This window comes from Gopherus flavomarginatus, chromosome 9 (genome assembly GCF_025201925.1).
Source record: "Gopherus flavomarginatus isolate rGopFla2 chromosome 9, rGopFla2.mat.asm, whole genome shotgun sequence".
Lineage (NCBI taxonomy): Eukaryota > Metazoa > Chordata > Testudines > Testudinidae > Gopherus > Gopherus flavomarginatus.
In genome coordinates, this window is record NC_066625.1 from 48,422,261 (window position 1) to 48,444,563 (window position 22,303).

Consider the following 22,303-nt stretch of genomic DNA (forward strand, 5'->3'; position numbering starts at 1 on the left):
GGTTACAGGCACTATTGTGTATGGGAGAAACAGTCCAGACTTCTATGAAACTAGTATCCTATAGATTTGCAATTTCTGGAGACAAACGTTAGTATGAATTACGCTCAGTCATGAAGAGATGGCACTAATCATCATTTCCCTTCACAGACTAGTATGAGATACTTTTTATATTATCTTGCACACAAGATTACTAACTTGTTATAACTAGGTACGATTATTTTGCTATACCAAAGAATAACTCAAAAATTAATTCTCGTGCACTCTATTGTCTCACTGATACATATGTAAGCCATGAAGATGAATCCTCTACACCTGAATGGAACAGAGCCCTGTAACCTAGTCACTAAACCCAATCTAATAAATAGAAAAAAAAGAAAAATAATTTAATAAAAAAATTTTATTATAATCTAAATAACATTTTAACAAATGCTTTTGTCAGATACAGTGGTTATACTGTATCTAATTTTACACAATTAAATACCAAGATCCAACTACGGCTTGTTGTTAGGTAAGCTTACCCCTGTATGAGTTGCGCCTTTGATGGATATTGCTATCCATGGAATTGTCAACTGGTGTGATGTCCTGGGAGTTGCGAGGGATTGGGGTGTCTGTCATGATGGGGTTAGGGTCTGGAGATTTATCAATGGGTTTCAGCTCCAGTCTCTCATGATGGATCCAAAGGTCAGGGGGTTTGACATCCTTGGAATTTCCTTTGTATTTATGGGACCCATTCACTGATTTGCAGGCAGCCCGTTTCCTTGCAAAACAAGAAAATAAATGAAACATTCTTAGACAAATATTTTGTTACTCTCAGAGACAGGCGAGTTTTCATTTGAATTTCTTTCAGATCTACTATTCAACTGTGGGGCAGCTAACTAGCAGGCAAGAAGCTTTCTTTAACAGATGTACATGTTCCACACCTAAAGGGATAGGCTGCTGTACTATGCAGCCATTGATTTTTGTTTCAAAATCCGTCACGTGCTGCAGAAACAAAGCTTTCATGAACAAATATTACCGGTAAGTTCCCAGTCCTTGTGGTTGTGAAGATAAGTGTGAAGTGTATGAAAACCAATGCTCTATTGTAGCCCTAAGTGTGCAAATAGCCTTAAATAATAGCTGCAAGTGGGGTATGAAATGACACAATTACTTCAAAATGGTGAAAACTCTGAAGCTTAATGTTGATAGTTTAAATGTTAATGATTTTACTACTGATCAGGTTAGCAGACACATTCAGCTAATGTGCTTACTTGCTCTTGTTGGAGTAACAATGCCAGGTTCTGGAGTGTGAGGTGATTTTTGTGTGAGGTCAAGGGTTTTTACAGGTGGAAAATGAGGTGTTCAAACACCCCTTTCCACCTTGGACCCTAAGAGCAAAAGAGGAAACGTCATATCTGGCATCAAGAAGGAATGCAAGTAACAATTAAGATGGGTCTAAAATGAGGCAAATAAAAAATTAGGGAGGAGGGGGCTTTTTCAGTTTGTTTACACTGTGCAGAGAGTGGGTAGCCAGAGAAGCTCCATTTGTCATGGGGCCAGGGTAGCCTGTAGAGTGCAGCAGGAGGGAGAGTATTTCACTCCCTGAAACTCCTCTGCAGGTTCTGGGTGAGTGCAATGTAAAAGTTAGGAGGCCTTATCTCAGGCCTGGTCTACACTACGCGTTTAAACCGGTTTTAGCAGCATTAAACCGATTTAACGCTGTACCCGTCCACACAATGAGGCCCTTTATATCGATATAAAGGGCTCTTTAAATTGGTTTCTGTACTCCTACCCAACGAGAGGAGTAGTGCTAAAATCGGTATTACCATATCGGATTAGGGTTAGTGTGGCCGCAAATCCGGGCGGTATCCTACAGTGCACCATTGTGACCGCTCTGGACAGCAATCTCAACTCGGATTCACTGGCCAGATATACAGGAAAAACCCCGCAAACTTTTGAATTTCATTTCCTGTTTGGCCAGCGTGGAGCTCTGATCAGCACAGGTGACCACGCAGAGCTCATCAGCACAGGTAACAATGCAGCCTCCTGAGAATCGAAAAAGAGCTCCAGCATGGACCGCACAGGAGGTACTGGATCTGATCGCTATATGGGGAGAGGATTCTGTGCTAACAGAACTACGTTCCAAAAGACGAAATGAAAAAATATTTGAAAAAATTTCCAAGGCTATGATGGAGAAAGGCCAAACCAGGGACTCAATGCAGTGCAGAGTGAAAGTTAAGGAGCTCAGACAAGCCTACCAGAAAACCAAAGAAGCAAATGGAAGGTCTGGGGCAGGGCCGAAAACATGCCGCTTCTATGCTGAGATGCATGCAATTCTAGGAGAGTCCGCCACCACTACCCCACCCTTGTCCCTGGATTCCGAGGTGGGGGTGGTAATCTCAGCCATGGCTGAGGATTCTGTGGACGGGGAAGATGAGGAGGAGGAAGAGGAGGACGAGCTTGCAGAGAGCACACAGCACTCTGTTAGCCCCAACAGCCAGGAGCTTTTTCTCACCCAGATGGAATTATCCTCCCAGCCCTCCCAAGCCACTAGCCCAGACAGTGAAGCCATGGAAGCGACCTCTGGTGAGTGCACCTTTGTAAATATAAAACATGGTTTAAAAGCAAGCATTTTTTAATGATTGATTTGCCCTGAGGACTTGAGATGCATTCGCGGCCAGTACAGTTATTGGAAAAGTTTGTTAACATGTCTGGGGATGGAGCAGAAATTCTCCAGGGACATCTCCATGAAGCGCTCTTGGAGGTACTCCAAAAGCCTTTGCAGAAGGTTTCTGGGCAAGGCAGCCTTATTCCATCCACCATGGTAGGACACTTTACCACGCCATGCATGTAGCAAGTAATCGGGTATCATTGCATGACAAAGCATAGCTGCATATGGTCCCAGTGATTGCTGGCATTCAAGGAACATCCATTCTTTATCTCGCTGTGTTATCCTCAGGAGACTGATATCGTTCATGGTAACCTGGTTGAAATTCAGGAATTTAAGTAAGGGGACAGAGATGGCCACTCCTACTGGGCTGTTTGCCCGTTGCTTAAAAGAAATCCTTCCTTGCATGTAGCCAAGCAGGGGGAGGGGAATAGCGCTGAGCTTTTTCGCGTTTGGCTATCAGGGATCTTCCCTGCTACCAGCCACGCGATGGGGGGGTGGGGAAGGGAGGTGATTAGCAGTGATCTTCCATGATACCAGCCATGTGACCTTGTAGTGAAATCACATGTGCTATGTAAGGTGAATAGTGTTGTTCACTGTGAAAGAGTATAACCATTGTTCTGTAAAATGTATCTTTTTAAATACTTCTCTCTCTTTTTTCCCTCCCTCATGCAGCTGCACATTTTTCAAGTCTCCCTACTCCATCCCAAAGGCTATCTCAAATAAGGCGGAGGAAAAAGAAGACGCGAGACAAAATGTTCTTGGAAATCATGGAAGTGACCTGCAATGAAAGAGCTCATCTGAATAAGTGGAAGGACGTGGTATCAAATTACAGGAAAGACGCCAGTGAACGTGAGGACAAGAGGGACCAACGTGAGGATAGGAGAGACGCTCGAGATGAGAGGTGGCGGCAGGAAGATCAGAGGTGTAGGCAGGAAGATCAGTGGTGGCGGGATGCAACGCTGGGGCTGCTGCGTGATCAAACTGATATCCTCCGACGTCTGGTGGAGCTTCAGGAAGAGCAGTGGGGTCACAGAGTGCTGCTGCAGCCCCTGTGCAACCACCCTCACCACGTTCCATGTCTTCCTCACTCAGACGTGTAAGAACACGTGGGGGAAGGCTTCGCGCACCCGCACACTCCACCCCCGTGGATAGCCCAACCAAAAGACTGTCATTACATTGAAATGTTTTTAGTAGCCTTTTCCTTCCCTCCCATCCTCCTCCCAAACCACACCCGGGATACTTTGTCATTTCTCTCCCTCTTTTTAATAAAGAATACATGATAATGGGCTTGCAATTTCATGTGCCACTTCCTTTAATATTTTTGGATGAAGATTATCTGGGCCCCCCGATTTAGTCCCATTAGAGTTTGGCTTCTATCTTGGATGTGGTAATATCTACCTCCATATCCTCATTCCCATTTGTCATCCTACCATTAACCCTAAGCTCCTCATTAGCCTCATTAAAGACTGAGGCAAAGTATTTATGTAGATATTGGGCCATGCCTAAATTATCCTTAACCTCCACTCCATCCTTAGTGTTTAGTCGTCCCACTTCTTTCTTTGTTTTCTTCTTATTTATATGGCTATAGAGTCTTTTACTATTGGTTTTAATTCTCTTTGCAAGGTCCAGTACCTGGCCCAAGCTGGGAAGCTAATGATCCAACCAGAGGACCAAATTTGGTGATGAATTCTGGTCAGGGGCCACCTGAGGAATGTTGCACATACACTAAGAAGAACTACTCTCTCTTTCAAAATTTGTTTGAAGACCTTGCATACAATTAAGATCAAATTAACAACCCTGCAAATTTTCTGGATCACTCCCCACCCCCACTTTCTTAAATATAGCTACTGTATATTTGCAATTCTCCAGTCATAGGGTATGACTCCCAAGTTTATTGATTCATTAAAAATCCTTGCCATTGGGCTTTTACTTTCATGTGCCAGTTCCTTTAATGTGGATGGAGGTTATTCAGGACTCCCAATTTGGTCCCATTAAGCTGTTTGAGCCTGAGAATGGGAGGGATAACAGTGGTTTGAGCATTGGCCTGCTAAACCCAGGGTTGTGAGTTGAATCCATGAGGGGGTCACTTAGAGATCTGGGACAAAATCAGTACTTGGTCCTGCTAGTGAAGGCAGGGGGCTGGACTCAATGACCTTTTGGGGGCCCTTCCAGTTCTATGAGATAGGTATATCTTCAAATCCTCATTACCCTTATTAAAAATTGAGTCAAAGTATTCATTTAGGTGTTGGGCCATACCTAGATTATCTATAATCTCCACCCCATCCTCAGTGCTTAGTGGTTCCATTTATTCTTTCCTTGTTTTCTTTATATTTAAATGGCTAAAGAACCTTTCATTATTGGCTTAATTCCCTTTGCAAGGTCCAATTCTGCTTGGCTTTTAGCAGTTCTCACATTTTCCCTATGCTTTCTGACCTCCAAGATGTAGCTTTCCTTGCTGATCCACCCTTTCTTCCATTCTTTATGGGCTTTCTGCTTTCTCTTAATAAACTGTTTGAGATGTTTGTTCATTCATTTGGTCTGTGACCCGTCCCTACAATTCTTCTCCTTTGCTTGAGATGCAGGCTTCAGAGAGTTGCTGCAACTTTGACTTAAAAGTAATTCCAGGCTTCCTCCACATTCAGATCCTTCTTCAGTCCAGTCCACATCCCTAACTAATTCCCTTAATTTTTTAAGTCTGCCCATTTAAATCAAGGACCCTAGTTGAAGACCTGTTTTTGTTTATCCTTCCATTTAGTTTAAAGTGAATTAATTCCCGATCACTTGAACCAAGATTGTCCTCTACAATGAGTTCTTCTCTAGGGGCCTTGTTACTTACTAGTACTAAATCTAAAATGGCACAACCTTTTGTTGGAGTAAGATATTTAACTCTTTCATCAGTGAAGCCAAGGAAACAGCCACCCTTAAACAGCTAGTGTAGTGGCGTAGACCTATATAATAATTAACTGACTTAAATTCAACCCACATAAGACACAATTGATATTGATAGCTAAGGGCAAAGAAAATGCATGAATGGCTGAGGGTTGTACCAACACTTTCAGATGGAATGTTTTCTAAGCCTTTGCCAGTATCAACGCAATTGTGAGATCATAATGGGGACATCACTACTCTTGCAGTCATAGATACAGCTATTAAGTAACTGAATAAACGGAGAAAACTAGAACAGAGTAAAGCACATCTTACTTTTTCTGGTGAGAGGTGGTGCGACGAGTGCAGAAGACAGCAACAATCACCACTATCACAATGGTGATCACTCCAACAGATACTATTATGACTAGAAGCATGTTGCTATCCAGGGGGGATGTGGGGCTTCCATGAGGACTGTTACTGCCTGTAAAAGGGTGGGGAGGGGGAGGAAAGAGGAAAGCACTTGTTATACAAAGTGTTTACTTGAGAAAAAGCCCCCACACAGCAGGATGCAAAGGAATCAACAGTGATGGGGAGCCTGAAGAAAGTACACAGTGGCAGATAGAAACTAATCTTGGCTCAGCTGGTGCATTTCACGTTAAGTACTCTCGCTCTTATCTTTTGTTATTTAAACATTTGCACATCATCACCTGATTATGGCCACATAGGATTACCTGATTATGGCTCTGTACAATAATCCTTTTCTCCTATATAACATTTTGATAATCTGTTTCCACATGATAGCCCATTAAAAATTACATAATGATTCCTACAGTTGCTGCTAAAACCATTCAGATGTGGTGAGACACCCAACTATATCACAACAAAGAGGTTCAATATGTGAGAGGTTGGCATAGTTAACCTGCAAAGCAACAATGAGTCTTCACATTAAATTGTATCTGCATGAGCATTTCTGATTAAAAGAAAAGAACTGTTATACAAAAATCAATTGGTTAAGTCCTATTTGTACTGAAAATGTTGAGACAGGATAATATGCCAAAAGATAGGCACAGGGTATGCTTATATATAATGACATCTGATCAACTGCTCCACTTAGCAATCTCTAAGGAGTCTCTAAGGGAACTATGAACATGCTCATTGCATTCACTGGGCCAAGTAATGTAAGAATTCTATGACCTGACTGTATCTCCTTCTGAGGTGCCACAAGTTCTCCCACTTTACTACTGTTGTTGAGGATGCATGGGCGGGTCCCTGCAGAGATTAGGGCAAGAGGACAGAAGCCCACTGGAACACACACTCCAATACCTCAATAGTCTGGGGCTGTAAGAGTGCCACCTGCATGGGTCTTCTCATTACCTGTCCGCGCCTCAGTTTCCTCATTTGTAAAATGGGGATAATGACACTGACCTTCCTTTGATATGCACTGGTGACAAGTGCTATAAAGAGCTACAGATTATTATTATTATTACCTAACTCCCTATTCAGTTACCCCCTTCCTGCACCATGTGTCTCCAATGTTCAGACAGTCTTCTGTCATATGAATGAACTCATTATCCCTTCCCTGCCCTGGAACTTTGGAAATATTGGAATCTGGAGTTTGTGGCCCAGGGTACCACTGTTTCTGTAATGGGTCTGACCTGTATCCTTGAACTCGGGCAAAAGTTTACTTCTGGCTCTGAATTTTGTGGCATCTCTAATTAAAACAAAATAAAAATAACAATCAAGCACACGAATTACATATTGGCTCATAAATGTAAGTTTCAAAATAAAATATAAACCTTTAATTTCAAATATCTTCCATAATTAAAAAAAAAAAAATCCATCCCAGCATGCTGCTTCCAAAGAACAGCACTGTGCTAATAGCAGCTATCTTCTTTTACAGTCCAAGCCTCTCGGCCGTTGGGGAATTGTACTTTGCTGTCTCTAGAAAGATGTGTGGTGGATGGTGAAAAGGAAGAAGGGCCTGAAAACACATCCAGGAAAGCTAACAAATATGCAGTGAAAAAGACCCTGCTGGAACTAAAGGGTATCACGCATTCCTTTGGACACAGTAACCACATGTAATACATTATTGGTATTCTACAATGATCATTTTTCTTTAAAATAAGATACATTTTATACAGCTGCAACCAGTGGTACCTCAGTGCAAGACTTTCATGATACTAAATACAAATGAGGGGAAGGTTTAAGAGCCGAGATTTTTTTTCTCCTTGACCCTATTCTGTTCTATACAATTAATTATACACTGGTACATAGTGGCAGTCATTTTAAAGTAGGCCGGGAAAAGATTTGGTGACATAATTGAAATCTAGTGCATATAAAAACATTTTTGTTCCCATTTGTTCTTTCATGGTGGACAAGGACTGTATTATAGTAACATGTTAAATTATTTTCCCAGTCTTACTTGTGAACTGCTAATATGCAATGGTTCATAAAAGGGGAAAACTGCAATTATTGGAAAAAATGTGTTCAGGGCTGTAAATAATAGCTTCATATTTTAGGAGACATATCACATCACACACTATTATACCAAGACATACTGAATTTCAGCCTAATAGGTCTCAGCTGAAATGCTTTATAAAGCGCCTTACCACTCATGGGTGGTTTGTAGTCAGGTCCTATATCCAATGGCCGACTTCCTTTTCCTGAAGACCCTAATGCTAGGGGGAAAAAAATCACATTAATAAATATCAGTTATGGAATAAACCTTCTTCATCTCCGAGCTATTCATTTCCAAAACCTGTATCATCTTGGACCTATATTGTACAAGTTTTGTTTTCATATGGACATGAATAGCAAATACACTCCACCAGAGATGTTCCCAACAAGTTCAGCAAACTCTGAATACCTCCAAACACAGGAACAGTTCAGAAGGGCTACCACCTAATAGGTAGATACTGCTTTTCTCAGTAAGTTGGGCTTTTTAAAATATCAATAAAAAGAAAGGATGGTTGTAACCATGATAGCCAATAGACTGATACAAGCAACTTCCTAGATGCTTACATTTGGGGTTATATCTCTTTGGGCATCACTGAACAATAGCATATACAACATGCTAAGTTACTTTTTCTGGCCCCAGAATTACAAGCCAGGTTAGGAGACAGAAACATATAAACAATGGGAATGTATCTTAGACATAGTCAGTCTTTGCTTATCCATCCATACAAGCTTGCAAGGCAATTTTTTTGGTGCTCCCCCCGCACCCGGAAAGTGAAAAATCTTTTTAGTGGACTTTAAGAGAACAAGTCTAGCTGCTTCTGGTCTGTCTTTCAGAGACAACACATCTAAAAATTACTTAAAGTTCTGGGCAGAGCAGTGTGATTAGTGGATGACAATGAAGGTACATCTATTTGCCAGCTGGTTCATTACTAAACTGAAGGCAAATAACATATCCACTTCAAGAATCTGGACTACCGTTACCTAGTGAAACAAAATAATAACAAAGACACCTCAACTTTTCCTCATTTATGTAGGACAGTCTTATAATATGGATCCAGTTATCCTCCAATCACACAAGCTGAAAATCGTTCCACTTTACTGCAGTTTTGTAACCATGCGGGAACTAGCCCTGTCTGCGTTCTGTGCACATCGAAAATTCCTACTGAATTCAGAAGTGCCTTGCTTTTGTAACCATACTACCTGATATTTTCAGCCCTTGTAAGCGATTTAGTAATTGGGTGGGAAGCATCTCAGAAAAAGTTAGGTCCTGTAGGTGGTGTTGCTTATTCACTAGGTGATGTGAGACCTTCCTGTTACAACAGTAAACCAGTGCAGCATAGAATGCACTTTGCTCCTAGGGTCTAGAATGGGGTCCTTTGCATCTATACACAGCCCATTAAAGTCAATGAAAAGACTTCTACTGACTTCAACAGGCTTTGGATAGAACTGGTTATACACTGGGTAACTCCATTGCCTTCATAGGGTCTTGGTCCCACAGTGGAGGGGGGCCATGTGAGCTTCTTGCAGAGCTGCTGCTCAGGGATGGGAACCCCTGGGACTCCAGCCTCCAAAATCATCCAGGCTGCACTTTTTGTTCGACTATGTGCTAGCTGAGAGGTGCATGGGAATTGGTGGCCTCTGCTGCAGGTGACGGACATCTCAGGTATTTAAAGCCATGGCCTAGAGGAGGGAAGTGCCTAACTGCAGAGTCTGCAACTGCCTAGGGCTAGTGCTGAGGATTCAGAGCCCACAGGGTCGCCGTTGCAAGGTTCAAGCATGCTCTGTCTGGGAATTGCCACCATGTAGCTACGGCTATCTAAGGCTGGCCTCTGGCAATTGGTCCCATGGCTATAGCCAGAGAAGCTGCAGGTGGTTCTGTGACTACTGGGGGCATTAAGCTAGGAGCAGATAAAGAAAAAGACGGTTACTCACCTTTGTAACTGCTGTTCTTCGAGATGTGTTGCTCATATCCATTCCAGTTAGGTGTGTGCGCGCGCCATGTGCACATTCATTGGAAGATTTTTACCCTAGCAACACTCAGTGGGTTGGCTGGGCGCCCCCTGGAGTGGCGCCGGATATATACCCCTGCCGACCCAACCACCCCTCAGCTCCTTCTTGCCGGCTACTCCGACAGTGGGGAAGGAGGATGGATTTGGAATGGTTATGAGCAACACATCTCGAAGAACAACAGTTACAAAGGTGAGTAACCATCTTTTCTTCTTCGAGTGCTTGCTCATATCCATTCCAGTTAGATGATTCCCAAGCCTTACCTAGATGGTGGGGTCGGAGTGAGATGTGGCAGAATGCAAAACTGCTGAGCCAAAGGCTGCATCATCTCTTGACTGTTGAACCAGAGCATAATGTGAAGCAAAGGTGTGGACCGAGGACAAGGTAGCTGTGCGACGTATCTCCTAGATAGGTAGGTACACGAGCCAGGAAGGCGGCAGATGAAGCCTGAGCTCTGGTAGAATGCGCAGTGATGTAGCTTGGGGAAATATGAGCCAAATCATAACAAGTGCGGACGCATGCTGTCACCCAAGATGAGATCCTCTGAGAGGAAACAGGTAGGCCTTTCATTCGGTCTGCTACGTGACAAAGAGTTGGGGCATTTTACGAAATTTACGGGTTTTGTCCGCTCAATATAAAATGCGAGCACTCTATGGACGTCCAGGGAGTGCAACTGTTGCTCCCGTCACGTTGAGTGTGGCTTCGGGAAGAAGACCGGAAGAAAGATGTCCTGGTTAACATAAAAGGCCAAAACCACCTTAGGGAGGAATGCCGGGTGTGGTCGCAACTGCACCTTGTCCTTGTGGAACACAGTTTACAGTGGATCCACCGTAAGAGCCCTAAGCTCGGAGACTCATCTGGCCAATGTATGGCTACGAGGAAAGCTGTCTTCCAAGACAGGTATAGTAGCGAGCAGGTTGCTAACGGCTCGAATGGGGGAGACGTAAGTCTGGTTAAAACCAAGTTGAGGTCCCAGGTCGAGGCTGGGCGGCATACTTGAGGGTATAAGCGCTCCAAACCCTTGAGGAACCTCGAAACCATAGGGTGTGAGAACATGGAACAACCACCTTCGCCTGGGTGGAAGGTAGAGATGGCTGCCAAGTGTATCCTCAGTGATGATACTGCTAGGCCCTGCTGTTTGAGACCAGAGGTAGTCCAAAACAGAGGGGATTGAGACCTCAGTGGGAGCAAGATTAAGCGTTTCACACCAGCAGGAGAAACGCTTCCACTTGGCCAGGTACGTTGACCGGGTGGAAGGCTTCCTGCTACCCAGGAGAACTTATCGTACTGATTCAGAGCAACGTAACTCTGACTGGTTTAGCCATGCAGCAGCCACGCCGTGAGGTGAAGAGCCTGCAGGTCCGGGTGGTGAAGCCTGCCGCGGTCCTGAGTTATGAGGTCCGGGTGGAATGGCAGGGTAATTGGGTTGGCTATCGACAGATCGAGCAAAGTGGTGTACCAGTGCTGCCTGGGCAACGCTGGAGCGATCATGATGATACGCGCTCTGTCCCTGCGGAGTTTCAGCAGGACCTTGTGAACCAGTGGGAATGGTGGGAAGGCATAAAGGAGCTGGCTCTTCCACGGCATCAGGAAAGCATCTGAGATCGATCCCAGGGAGAGACCTTGGAAGGAGCAGAATATCTGGCATTTCCTGTTCTCGCGGGAAGCGAACAGGTCTATGTGGGGAAATCTCCACTTCTGGAAAACAGAATGCATAACGTCCGGGCAGATCAACCATTCGTGAGACAGGAAAGACCTGCTGAGTGAATCCGCCAGAGTGTTCTGAATGCCTGGCAGAAAGGACACTACCAGATCTATCAAGTGGGCTATGCGAAAGTCCCAGAGTTGGATGGCCTCCTGACAAAGGGGGGAGGACCGTGTCCCTCCCTGTTTGTTTATGTAGTACATGGCCGTTGTGTTGTCTGTAAACACTGAGACACAACGGCCTTGAAACTTTTGCTGGAACGCCTGGCACGCTAAGCGGACTGCTCTCAGTTCTCAGACATTTATGTGTAATGCCAGCTCCTGAGAAGACCAAAGGCCTTGAGTACGAAGGTGACCGAGGTGAGCACCCCAGCCGAGAGATGACGCGTCCGTCGTCAGGGACATTGAGGGTTGGGCCGGATGGAACAGCATCCCTGCACACACCAGGGAGGGAGTTAGCCACCATTCTAAGGAGCCTAGGGTGCTCGGGGGAATGGTGACTATCGTGTCTATTGGGTCCCTGCCCGGGCGGTATACCGAGTTGAGCCAAACTTGGAGAGGACGCAGGCAGAGCCTGGCGTGTTTGGTTACAAACGTGCAGGCAGCCATGTGACCCAGGAGACCGAGACAAGTGCGAGCCAAGGTCGTTGGGAAATTCTGTAGACCTCAGATGATTGTTGCCATCGCCTGAAACCGAGGCTGTAGTAAGCAGGCTCTGGCTAGATTGGAGTCCAGGATAGCTCCTATGAAGTCTAACCTCTGCGTGGGAACCAGAGTGGATTTTTCTATATTGATCATCAGGCCTAGACGTGTGAATAGGTCCTTGACGATGCCCACATGCTGAGTGACTTGTGTCTCGGAGGCCCCTCAGATGAGCCAATCGTCCAGATATGGAAAAACGTGTATCCGACGTCGGCAGAGGTAGGCGGCGACTACGGCCATACACTTTGTAAACACCCTTGGGGCTGTAGAAAGGCCGAACGGCAGGACTGTAAACTGGAAGTGCTGACGGTTGGCTACAAAGCGGAGGTATCTCCTGTGCGGAGGAAAGATGGCGATGTGAAAGTACGCGTCCTTCATATCGAGGGCAGCATACCAGTCTCCAGGATCCAAGGACAGGATAATGGTCCCTGGGGATACCATGCGGAACTTCAACTTTATCATAAACTGGTTGAGTCCTCGCAGGTCTAGGATAGGTCTGAGACCTCCCTTCGACTTCGGGATTAGGAAATAACAGGAGTAAAACCCCTTACCCCTTTTGTCCATCGGTACCTCCTCTATAGCTCCTATGGCGAGGAGCATCTGCACCTCTTGTAAGAGGAATTGCTCGTGAGAGAGGTCCCTGAAGAGGGAGAGGGTGGGAGGGTGGGGTTGAAATAAATTGGAGGTGGTACCCATACTCCACCGTGCGTAAGACCCAGCGATCTGAAGTTAACTGGGACCATGCCGGAAGGAAGTAGGAGAGACAGTTGGAGAAGGGAGGAGAGGGATCCTGGCCTGTAACTGGTACGCCACCCTCGGGCGCACCTTCAAAAGTTCATCTTTGGTCCCGCTGGTGGTTTCGAGGGACCTTGATTTTGGTCCCCTTGGGGTCCTGACGGTCGTCTGCGACCACCTCGGCCATGCCGCCTGCCGAAGTCCTGTCTTTGTCTAGGCACAGAGTATGGGCGGTGAGGCTGGGAACGGAAAGGCCTGCATTGGGTCACCAACGTATGCATGCCAAGAGAGCGCATTATGCCCTGTTGTCCTCCAGACTTTGCAGCCTGAGGTCAGTCTTCTCCGAGAAGAGGCCTTTACCATCAAATGGCAAGTCCTGAATGGTATACTGCAGCTCCGGTGGGAGGTTTGAAACCTGAAGCCATGAGATGCGCCTCATGGCAACACCCGAGGCCAGAGTCCTGGCTTCTGAGTCTGCTGCATCCAACGAGGCCTGGAGGGAAGTTCTGGCCACCTTTTTCCCTTCCTCCAAGAGGGCAGCGAACTCTTGGTGGGAATCTTGAGGGAGAAGCTCTGTAAACTTACCCACTGCCACCCAGGTGTTATAATTATAGTGGCTAAGCAAGGCCTGTTGATTTGACACCCAGAGCTGTAGGGCCCCTGCCGAGTACACCTTGCGGCCGAGTAGGTCCATTCGCCTAGCCTCCTTTGATTTCGGGGCTGGCGCCTGCTGGCCATGGCGTTCCCTCTCATTAACGGACTGGACGACTAGTCAGTAGGGAGGAGGATGGACATACAAGTATTCGTATCCTTTAGAGGGCATCACATATTTACGCTCGACTCCCCTGGCCGCAGGAGGGATAGAGGCTGGGGACTGCCATATAGTATCGGCATTCGCCTGGATGGTCCGAATAAACGGTAGGGCCACTCTAGTGGGAGCATCCACTGATAGAATGTCCACTACCGGGTCCTCTACCTCTGGGACCTCCTCCACCTAGAGGTTCATATTGAGTGCTACCCTCCTTAGGAGGTCCTGATGGGCTCTCAGGTCAATTGGAGGAGGGCCCGAGGAGGATGTTCCTGCCACCGCCTCATCTGGAGAAGAGGAAGAGGAGATGCCGGCAACGAGCGGGTCCTGGATGGACTGTTGTTCTTGGGCGATCTCCTACTCCAGAGGAACCTGGGAGTCAGGTGGGTGAACTGGGGCTTCCTCCGCAGCAGTTGGAGGGAGACGGATAACCGTCGCCTCTGGCACTTGGTGCTCTGATAAGACAGAGTGGAACAGAACTACTGGTATGCGTTGGGCCTGGCGGTACACCCAAGGTGTCCAGAAAGACCACTGATGGAGTCCTTGGTCCTGGGCCTGGGTCTCTTAGAAGACTCAGGTGGGCACATCAGAATCACGGTCCTGATCACAAGAGCTGTCTGCGTAGGACGACACTGATGTGTGTCTGGATGGCCATGGAGGTGCTGAAAAGCCCTGTGCAGAGTCTCTGTCTCTAGCAGACCTTGCTCTACTCGGCACTGGGGACCGGTACTGGGAGGCATACCGGTACCAGGAACGAGATCGGGACCTGCGACTGGAGCGGTGCTGGGAGGTCGACCGAGATCTCGAGGCATGACGTCGGGAGCGGCTATGGGAGTCACGGTGCCTGGAGCGGTGCCGGGAGCTGGAACAGTGCCCAGAGTAGCGGGCCGGCGAACGGGATACCAACCGGTGCCGCGAATGCGACCGGTACTGAGGAGGAGAACGGTACCAGGACTGCGAGTGGTGTCGGGAGCGGGAGCGCCGACGGGGCATGGAACGTCTGTGGGACCATGATCGTGAATGGTGCTGCTCTACTGTGCCGACAGAGGATGGTCTTATCAAGGCAGGCTTGCTGATAGACTGTATTACCCGCACCGGCGGTGCCAGGGGTTGAGGCAGTGTCGATTCTGTCATGGCAATCAGATCCCTCGCCATTGAGAATGTCTCCAGCGTGGACGGAATAGTAAGCTTAACCATGGCTCGCGTCAGGGGAGCTGACAGGCATGAGACTCGACGGCCCTTGTGGGACCGGAATCGACAGTGCCAACATCGTCGGTGCCACGGCAGGTGTCGGTGTCGGGCGATCTGACTTAGACAAGCTCTCTGGCTGCGGTGCAGGTGGCACGGAAGCAGCAGGAGTCTTAGGCTCTCTCGACCTCGGGGAGCGGGAGCGGTGCCAAGTCGACTTCGGTACCAGAGACGGCTGGTGCCGAGAGGCCTTTGCAGTACCAGGGCGGTCCAGTGCCGAGGAGGTGCTTCTGTCCGCCGATTGACCAGCACTTGGTGCCGAAGGCGAAGGGGTAAGAGCAGCCTCCATGAGGAGCTACTTTAGCCGAAAGTCCTGCTCCTTTTTTGTTCTTGGCTTAAAAGCCTTGCAAATGCGACACTTATCTGTCAGGTGAGATTCCCCGAGGCACTTAAGGCAGGAGTCGTGTGGATGTCCTGTTGGCATCGGCTTATGAGAGGCCGAGCATGATTTGAAACCCGGTGAACTGAGCATGGGCTCCGGCACCGGTTGCGGGGAAGGGGCTAATCCCAGAACTCCTCTTAACTATACACTAACTATGAACAATAAAAATTAACTATAACTATATAATTTTGAACTATATACACAACAAAATAACTAGAGAACTACGAGTAGCTAGGGAGGAGGTGGTCAGTAAAACCACACTCCACTGTTCCAATGACCGACACGGGCAGTAAGAAGGAACTGAGGGGCGGTTGGGTCAGCAGGGGTATATATCCGGCGCCATGGCGGCGCCACTCCAGGGGGCACCCAGCCAACCCATCGAGTGTTGCTAGGGTAAAAATCTTCTGACGAACGTGCATGCGGCGCGCGCACACCTAACTGGAATGGATATGAGCAAGCACTCAAAGAAGAACTGGAGTTAACCTCAAGGAACAGAGGTCATCCGTAGGAAAGGAATGTCAAGGGAAGCAGGGAAGGAGGAAGAGGTCAGGCTTGCAGGGGAGAATAGCGTCCAAGGTGGAAGGGAAACAGGCATGGGGAGAGGTAGTGCTGACCAGGTAGCAGACTAGCATGTAGATGGGAGCAGAGGGAGAAAAAGCTGGTGACTTCGGGTTCCTAGGGGCTAACTCCTCACTTTGGGGAAATGGTGCTCGCAAGTGTCTTGTTCAAATAGCAGGATGGGTGCTGAGGGAGGCATTTGTCGGACTTGATCAGGTATCTGCTGGCTTTGGAACTTTGAGCTGAGACCAGAACCACATACTGTGACTGGTGAAATAGGGTGGTACCGGAGACATAGCTACAGAAGGTCTGAATGAGGAAGGAGATAAATCTGTGGGGAGTTTCCCCTGATCACTATGAAAGTTCTGCTCAGTGTGGACACTGATAAACCCACATGGGTGTACAGCTCTATTATAACCTAGTCCCAGATTTGGACCTTAGCGTCCAAAATATGGGGGTTAGCATGAAAACCTCCAAGCTTAGTTACCAGCTTGGACCTGGTAAAGCTGCCATCACCCAAAAAATTAGAGTGTTTTGGGGCACTCTGGTCCCCCCAAAAACCTTCCCTGGGGACCCCAAGACCCAAATCCCTTGAGTCTCACAACAAAGGGAAATAAACCTTTTCCCTTCCCCCCTCCAGGTGTTCCTGGAGAGATACACAGAAGCAAACTCCGTGAATCTAAACAGAGGGATTCCACCCTCCCCGTTTCCAGCCTTGGAAAACAGAAGTACCGAGAGCTAATCTCTCTTCCCCCCTCACCCAGAGGGAATGCAAAGTCAGGCTAGTAAATCTAACACACACAGATTTCCCCCTGACTTCTTCCTCCCACCAATTCCCTGGTGAGCACAGACTCAATTCCCTGGAGTTCCCCACTAAAGAAAAACTCCAACAGGTCTTAAAAAGAAAGCTTTATGTAAAAAGAAAGAAAAATACATACAAAATGGTCTCTCTGTATTAAGGTGACAAATACAGGGTCAATTGTTTAAAAGAAATATGAATAAACAGCCTTATTCAAAAGAATACAATTTAACACATTCCAGCAACACATACATGTAAATACAAAAAAACAAACCTATCTTTGTACTCACAACTTGGAAACAGAAGATTAGAAAGCAGGAAATAGAAAAATCCTTCCCATAGCCGAGAGGGACAGGCAGAAGACAAAGAACTCAGACACAAACTTCCCTCCACCCAGATTTGGAAAAGTCTGGTTTCCTGATTGGTCCTCTGGTAAGGTGTTTCAGGTTACTTCTTTCCAGGGGTAAGATACATTAACCCTTAGCTATCTGTTTATGACAAGCTCAATGAGAAAAGCAGGGGGCTGAGGGAACTGTGTATGGCAATGTATACAGTCATGCAGAGGTGTGAGATCAAAATGAAAAATCTCTCTGAGATTCAGTACCAGATATACTATGGCACCACCACACCAGGCCCACACTCGGAGCGCACAATGACTACATGGGGGCCCACAAATGTGTTTGGCTCTAGGGCCCACAAAAGGTTAATCCAGCCCTGATACAAGTGACCTAATAATTAGAGTGCAGCTCTCTTTTTATTTTACCGTATGTTCACTATTATTACAAATCAGAACTAATTTAGGCAATCTGCTTCAGCAGCAAGACATACGGAGTCACAAGTTCACATCTAGTGTCAGAGCCCCTACTGAGTCAGCAGAACCTTTCTAGCAGAGAAGATACAACAGAGACAAGTGCAAGAAAAAAATCAAATGCACAGCTACAAAATGGGGAATAACTGGCGAGGTGGTAGTACTGCTTGAAAGGCTCTGGGTGTTACAGTGGGTATGACTAAATATGAGTCAAAAAAGTGATGCAGCTGCAAAAAAGTCTAATATTCTGGAGAGTATTTACAATGGTGTCATATATAAGAAATGGGAGGTAACTGTTTCACTCTATTTGAGACTGATAAGGCCTCAGCTGGATTTCTGCATCTAATTTTGGGTGTCACACTTTAAAAAATATGTGGACAAATTGGAGAGAGTCCACAGGAGAGAAGAAAAGAATTGATAAAAGGTTTAGAAACCTGGCCTGTAAGGAAAGATTAAAAAAACGGGGTATGTTTAGTCCAGAGAAAAGACAACTATGGAGAGATAAAAGTCTTCAAATATGTTAAGGGCTCTTAAAAGAGGAGAGTGATCAATTGTTCTCCTTGTCCCCCGAAGGTAGGATAAGTAGTAATGGGCTTAATCTGAAGTAAGGGAGATTTAGGTTAGATATTAGGAAAATTATTTTAACTCTAAGGATAGTTAAACTGCAAGGGAGCTTGTGGAATCCTGTCATTGGAGGTTTTTAAGAACAGGTTGGACAAACACCTGTCAGGGATGGTCTAGGTTTACTTGGTCATGCCACAGTGCAGGGGGCCGGACTCAAAAGTCCTTTCCAGCCCTACAGTTCTGTTTCTATACATATATCCTGGTTCTTTCTCCACTGACTTACCATTAAAATAATGACAATACAAAATTGCTATTATGCCAAAGTTAGAATAATAGAAGAGGTTAATGGTAAATGTGTGGCAACACACACACTCACTTTTTACACCTACATATATATATATATATATATATGTAGTTAGAAATGTGAAAAATAGATGCCCAGTATGACAGACATTGCAATCCCATGCGATATCTTTGGGGAGCATACTGTAATAAGTTTGTTTCACTGTGGGCAGGGACCGTATGCAACTCCAAGGGGGAGAGTTATTACAGCTCCTCTAGAAACCAAAAACAGTAGGAGGTGATTAAGTTGAATCCCCTAGGTGGAAAACACATCTAGAGAGGTACCCTACCTGGGGGAGGACTGCATATGAAGGTTCAAACTGGATTTTCCAGAGCTCAATAGACAAAGGGCTTTTGGCATAAAAAGACTGTGTTTAAACTGACCCAAGCCTTCTTTCTGATCCAGCAAACAGACAGGACTTTTTGTCCAAAGGCGGCCGCCAATCCTTGCGGAAGGGTTGGAAAGATTTTGGCCTACTAAGGTCTCTATGATGATGGGGTGACCTTTGGTAAGTTTCTAATATGCATCCAGGAAATTTTATTGCTTTTATATTTTCTCTGTAATGTAACTTTAAGAATAAAGGTGCTGCTTAGAAAGAGCTGTGTGGTAACTTCTAACTGGTGCATAGCTCTTGGAGAGAAGGCAAAGCACAGGCACTGGCCTTTAGGCAGACTGGCTTGCTGTAAGATATCAGTGTAAGGCAGGGAACCGTGCAGCCTTAAACCCTCTAGAGTCAGGAGGGAGAGGTATGTGACACTGGGAGACAGAACTCTCCATTAAGGGTTGTATGTGCCCTCAAGGAACCACAGAGGGGAAATACATATGCAGTAACCCTGAAATTCTGACACCCAAAACCCTACAATTCTGCACTCATGAAAGAAGGCTTATAAGGTTAAGATATCATTCTGATTAAGATGGGAAGTTGAAAAAGCAATAAAAATGATTATAGGGATATAACGGAAACAAGGATAGAGATAGCAATCTCTATAAATTAGCAGTTACGCAATACAGACAATTGATAAGGGCTCAATGAAAAAGACAGAAAATACACTAAATTAAAGACAGTAAGAAGGAATTTGTTAATTATATGAGAAATAAAATAAATTCTAACAATTGTGTAGGTACATTGCTAGATAGGAATGGTAAAATTGTCAATGCAGAAAGGACAGATGTGTTTAGTAAGTATTTTTGTTCTGTATTTGGAAAGAAGCTGGATGAAATATTCACATCTTACAGTGATAATGAAATACAGTATTAGGCAAATATTCAACAGCAAGTACTGAAGGTACACATTTTTAAATCTGCAGGACCAGATAACTTGCAATTAAGAGTTTTGAAAGAATTGGCCAAGGAGTTCTCTTACCCATCAATGTTGGTATTTAACAGATATTGGAACACTGGGGAAGCATCAGAGGTAGGGTGACCAGACGTCCCAATTTTATCGGGACTGTCCCGATATTTACTTGTTTGTGCCACGTCCTGACCGATGTTCGGTTGGGACGAGAATTGTCCCGATATTTTGCCCTCCGGCACACAGGAGGAGGGGGCTCGCGCCCCCCCAGACAAAATCCACCCTGGCCCCTCCCTGACTCCACCCCTCCTTAACCACTGGATCTCTCCTCATATCCCCGCCCTGGCCCCACCTCCTCACTGCCCTATTGGATCCCTCCCCAAATCCCCGCCCTCTTCCCTAAGCATGCCGCATTCCTCCTCCTCACCCCTCTGTCCCAGGCTGCGCTAATCAGCTGCATGGCAGCACAAGCGCTGGAGGGAGGTGGGAGAAGCGGGATGCGGCAGCCAGCTCAAGGGAGGTGGAGGAAGAGCAAAGGCGAGCTGGTACGGGGGGGTGGGCCTGGAGCTGCCAGTGGGAGCTCAGCCCCCACTGATTTTTCCTATGCTCTGGTGGCTCTTGGGTTTTTTTTTTTTTTGCTTTTGTTTTTTCCTCCACCACTGGCTCTTGGGGGTCTCTCATCTGGTCACCCTAATCAGAAGACTAGGAAAAAAAGTTAATGCGTCAGTATTTTAAAAGGGTAAATGGGATGGCCTGGGTAACGTTAGTCTGTAATATCTCGACATTGAACCCACATATTGAAACCAGGCAAATCATGGAAAGGCTGATATGGAATGGAATCACTAAAGAATTAAAAGATGGTATTATTCATGCCAACTTTTATGGAAAATGGGTCTTGTCAAACTTGATACAATTTTTGGATCAGATTATGAATTTGGATGACAAAGGTATTCTGCAGACATAAAATACGTAGACTTCTGTAAAGTATTTTACTTAGCACTGAACAACATTCTGATTAAAATTAGCAATACACAAAATCAACGTGGCACACACTAAATGGATTAAAAACTGGGTAACAGACAGATATTTAAAACTTCTAATAGGAATCATAGGACTGGAAGGGATCTCAAGAGGTCATCTAGTCCAGTTCCCTGCACTCATGGCAGGACTAGGTATTATCTAGACCAGGGGAAGGCAACCTATGGCATGTGTGCCAAAGGTAGCACATGAGCTGATTTTCAGTGGCACACTCACTGCCAGGGTCCTGGCCACTGATTCGGGGGGCTCTGCACTTTAGTTTAATTTTAAAAGAAGCTTCTTAAACATTTTAAAAACCTTATTTACTTTATATACAACAATTGTTTAGCTATATATTATAGACTTATAGAAAGAGATCTTCTAAAAATGTTAAAATGTATTACTGGCACGCGAAACCTTAAATCAGAGTGAATAAATGAAGACTTGGCACAGCACTTCTGAAAGGTTGCTGATAGACCATTCCTGACAGGTGTTTGTCTTACCTGCTCTCAAAAATCTCCAATGATGGAGATTCCACAACCTCCCTCGGCAATTTATTCCAGTGCTTAACCACTCTGACAGTGGTTTTCCTAATGTCCAATCTAAACCTCCCTTGCTGCATTTTAAGCCCCTTGCTTCTTGTCCTATCCTCATAGGTTAAGAACAATTTTTCTCCCTCCACCTTGTAACAACCTTTTATGTACTTGAAAACTGTTATGTCCCCACTCAGTCTTCTCTTTTCCAGACTAAACAAACCTACTTTTTTCAATCTTCCCTCATAGGTCATGTTTTCTAGATCTTTAATCATTTTTGTTGCTCTTCGCTGGACTTTCTCCAATTTGTCGACATCTTTCCTGAAATGTGGCGCCCAGGACTGGACATAATACTTCAGTTGAGGCCTAATCAGCGTGAAGTAGAGTAGAAGAATTACTTCTTGTGTCTTGCTTACAACACTCCTGCTAATACATCTCAGAATGATGTTCACTTTTTTTGCAACAGTGTTACACTGTTGACCCATATTTAGCTTATGGTCCACTATGACCCCCAGATCCCTTTCTGCAGTACTCCTTCCTAGGCAGTCATTTCCCATTTTGTATGTGTGCAATTGATTGTTCCTTCCTAGATGGAGTACTTTGCACTTGTCCTTACTGAATTTCATCCTATTTTCTTCAGACCATTTCTCCAATTTGTCCAGATCATTTTGAATTTTAATCCTATCCTCCAAAGCACTCAACCCCTCCCAGCTTGGTATTGTCCACCAACTTTATAAGTGTACTCTCCATACCATTATCTAAATCATTGATGAAGATATTGAATAGAACCAGATCCAGAATGGATCCCTGCGGGACCCCACTCATTATGCCC

General features: G+C 45.7%; 2 protein-coding genes across 11 annotated transcripts in view; one reads left to right on the plus strand and one right to left on the minus strand.

Moving 5' to 3' along the window:
* LOC127058429 (myb/SANT-like DNA-binding domain-containing protein 2) overlaps positions 1 to 2,623 on the plus strand; it is a 606,575-nt gene extending 603,952 nt beyond the window's left edge. Inside the window, exon 2 of the mRNA XM_050968488.1 lies at positions 2,361 to 2,623. Coding sequence (XP_050824445.1) covers positions 2,361 to 2,615 — 255 coding nt within the window. The 3' untranslated portion in view covers positions 2,616 to 2,623. The remainder of the gene's footprint in view (positions 1 to 2,360) is intronic.
* Positions 1 to 22,303, minus strand: part of NEO1 (neogenin 1) — a 549,782-nt gene that overhangs the window by 27,841 nt on the left and 499,638 nt on the right. For all 10 annotated transcript variants that reach the window (XM_050968064.1, XM_050968062.1, XM_050968067.1 and 7 more), the window contains 3 exons: positions 8,125 to 8,193; positions 5,849 to 5,996; positions 519 to 757 (listed from right to left, as the gene is read on the minus strand). In XM_050968064.1, the coding sequence (XP_050824021.1) occupies positions 519 to 757; positions 5,849 to 5,996; positions 8,125 to 8,193 (456 nt within the window). The remainder of the gene's footprint in view (positions 1 to 518; positions 758 to 5,848; positions 5,997 to 8,124; positions 8,194 to 22,303) is intronic.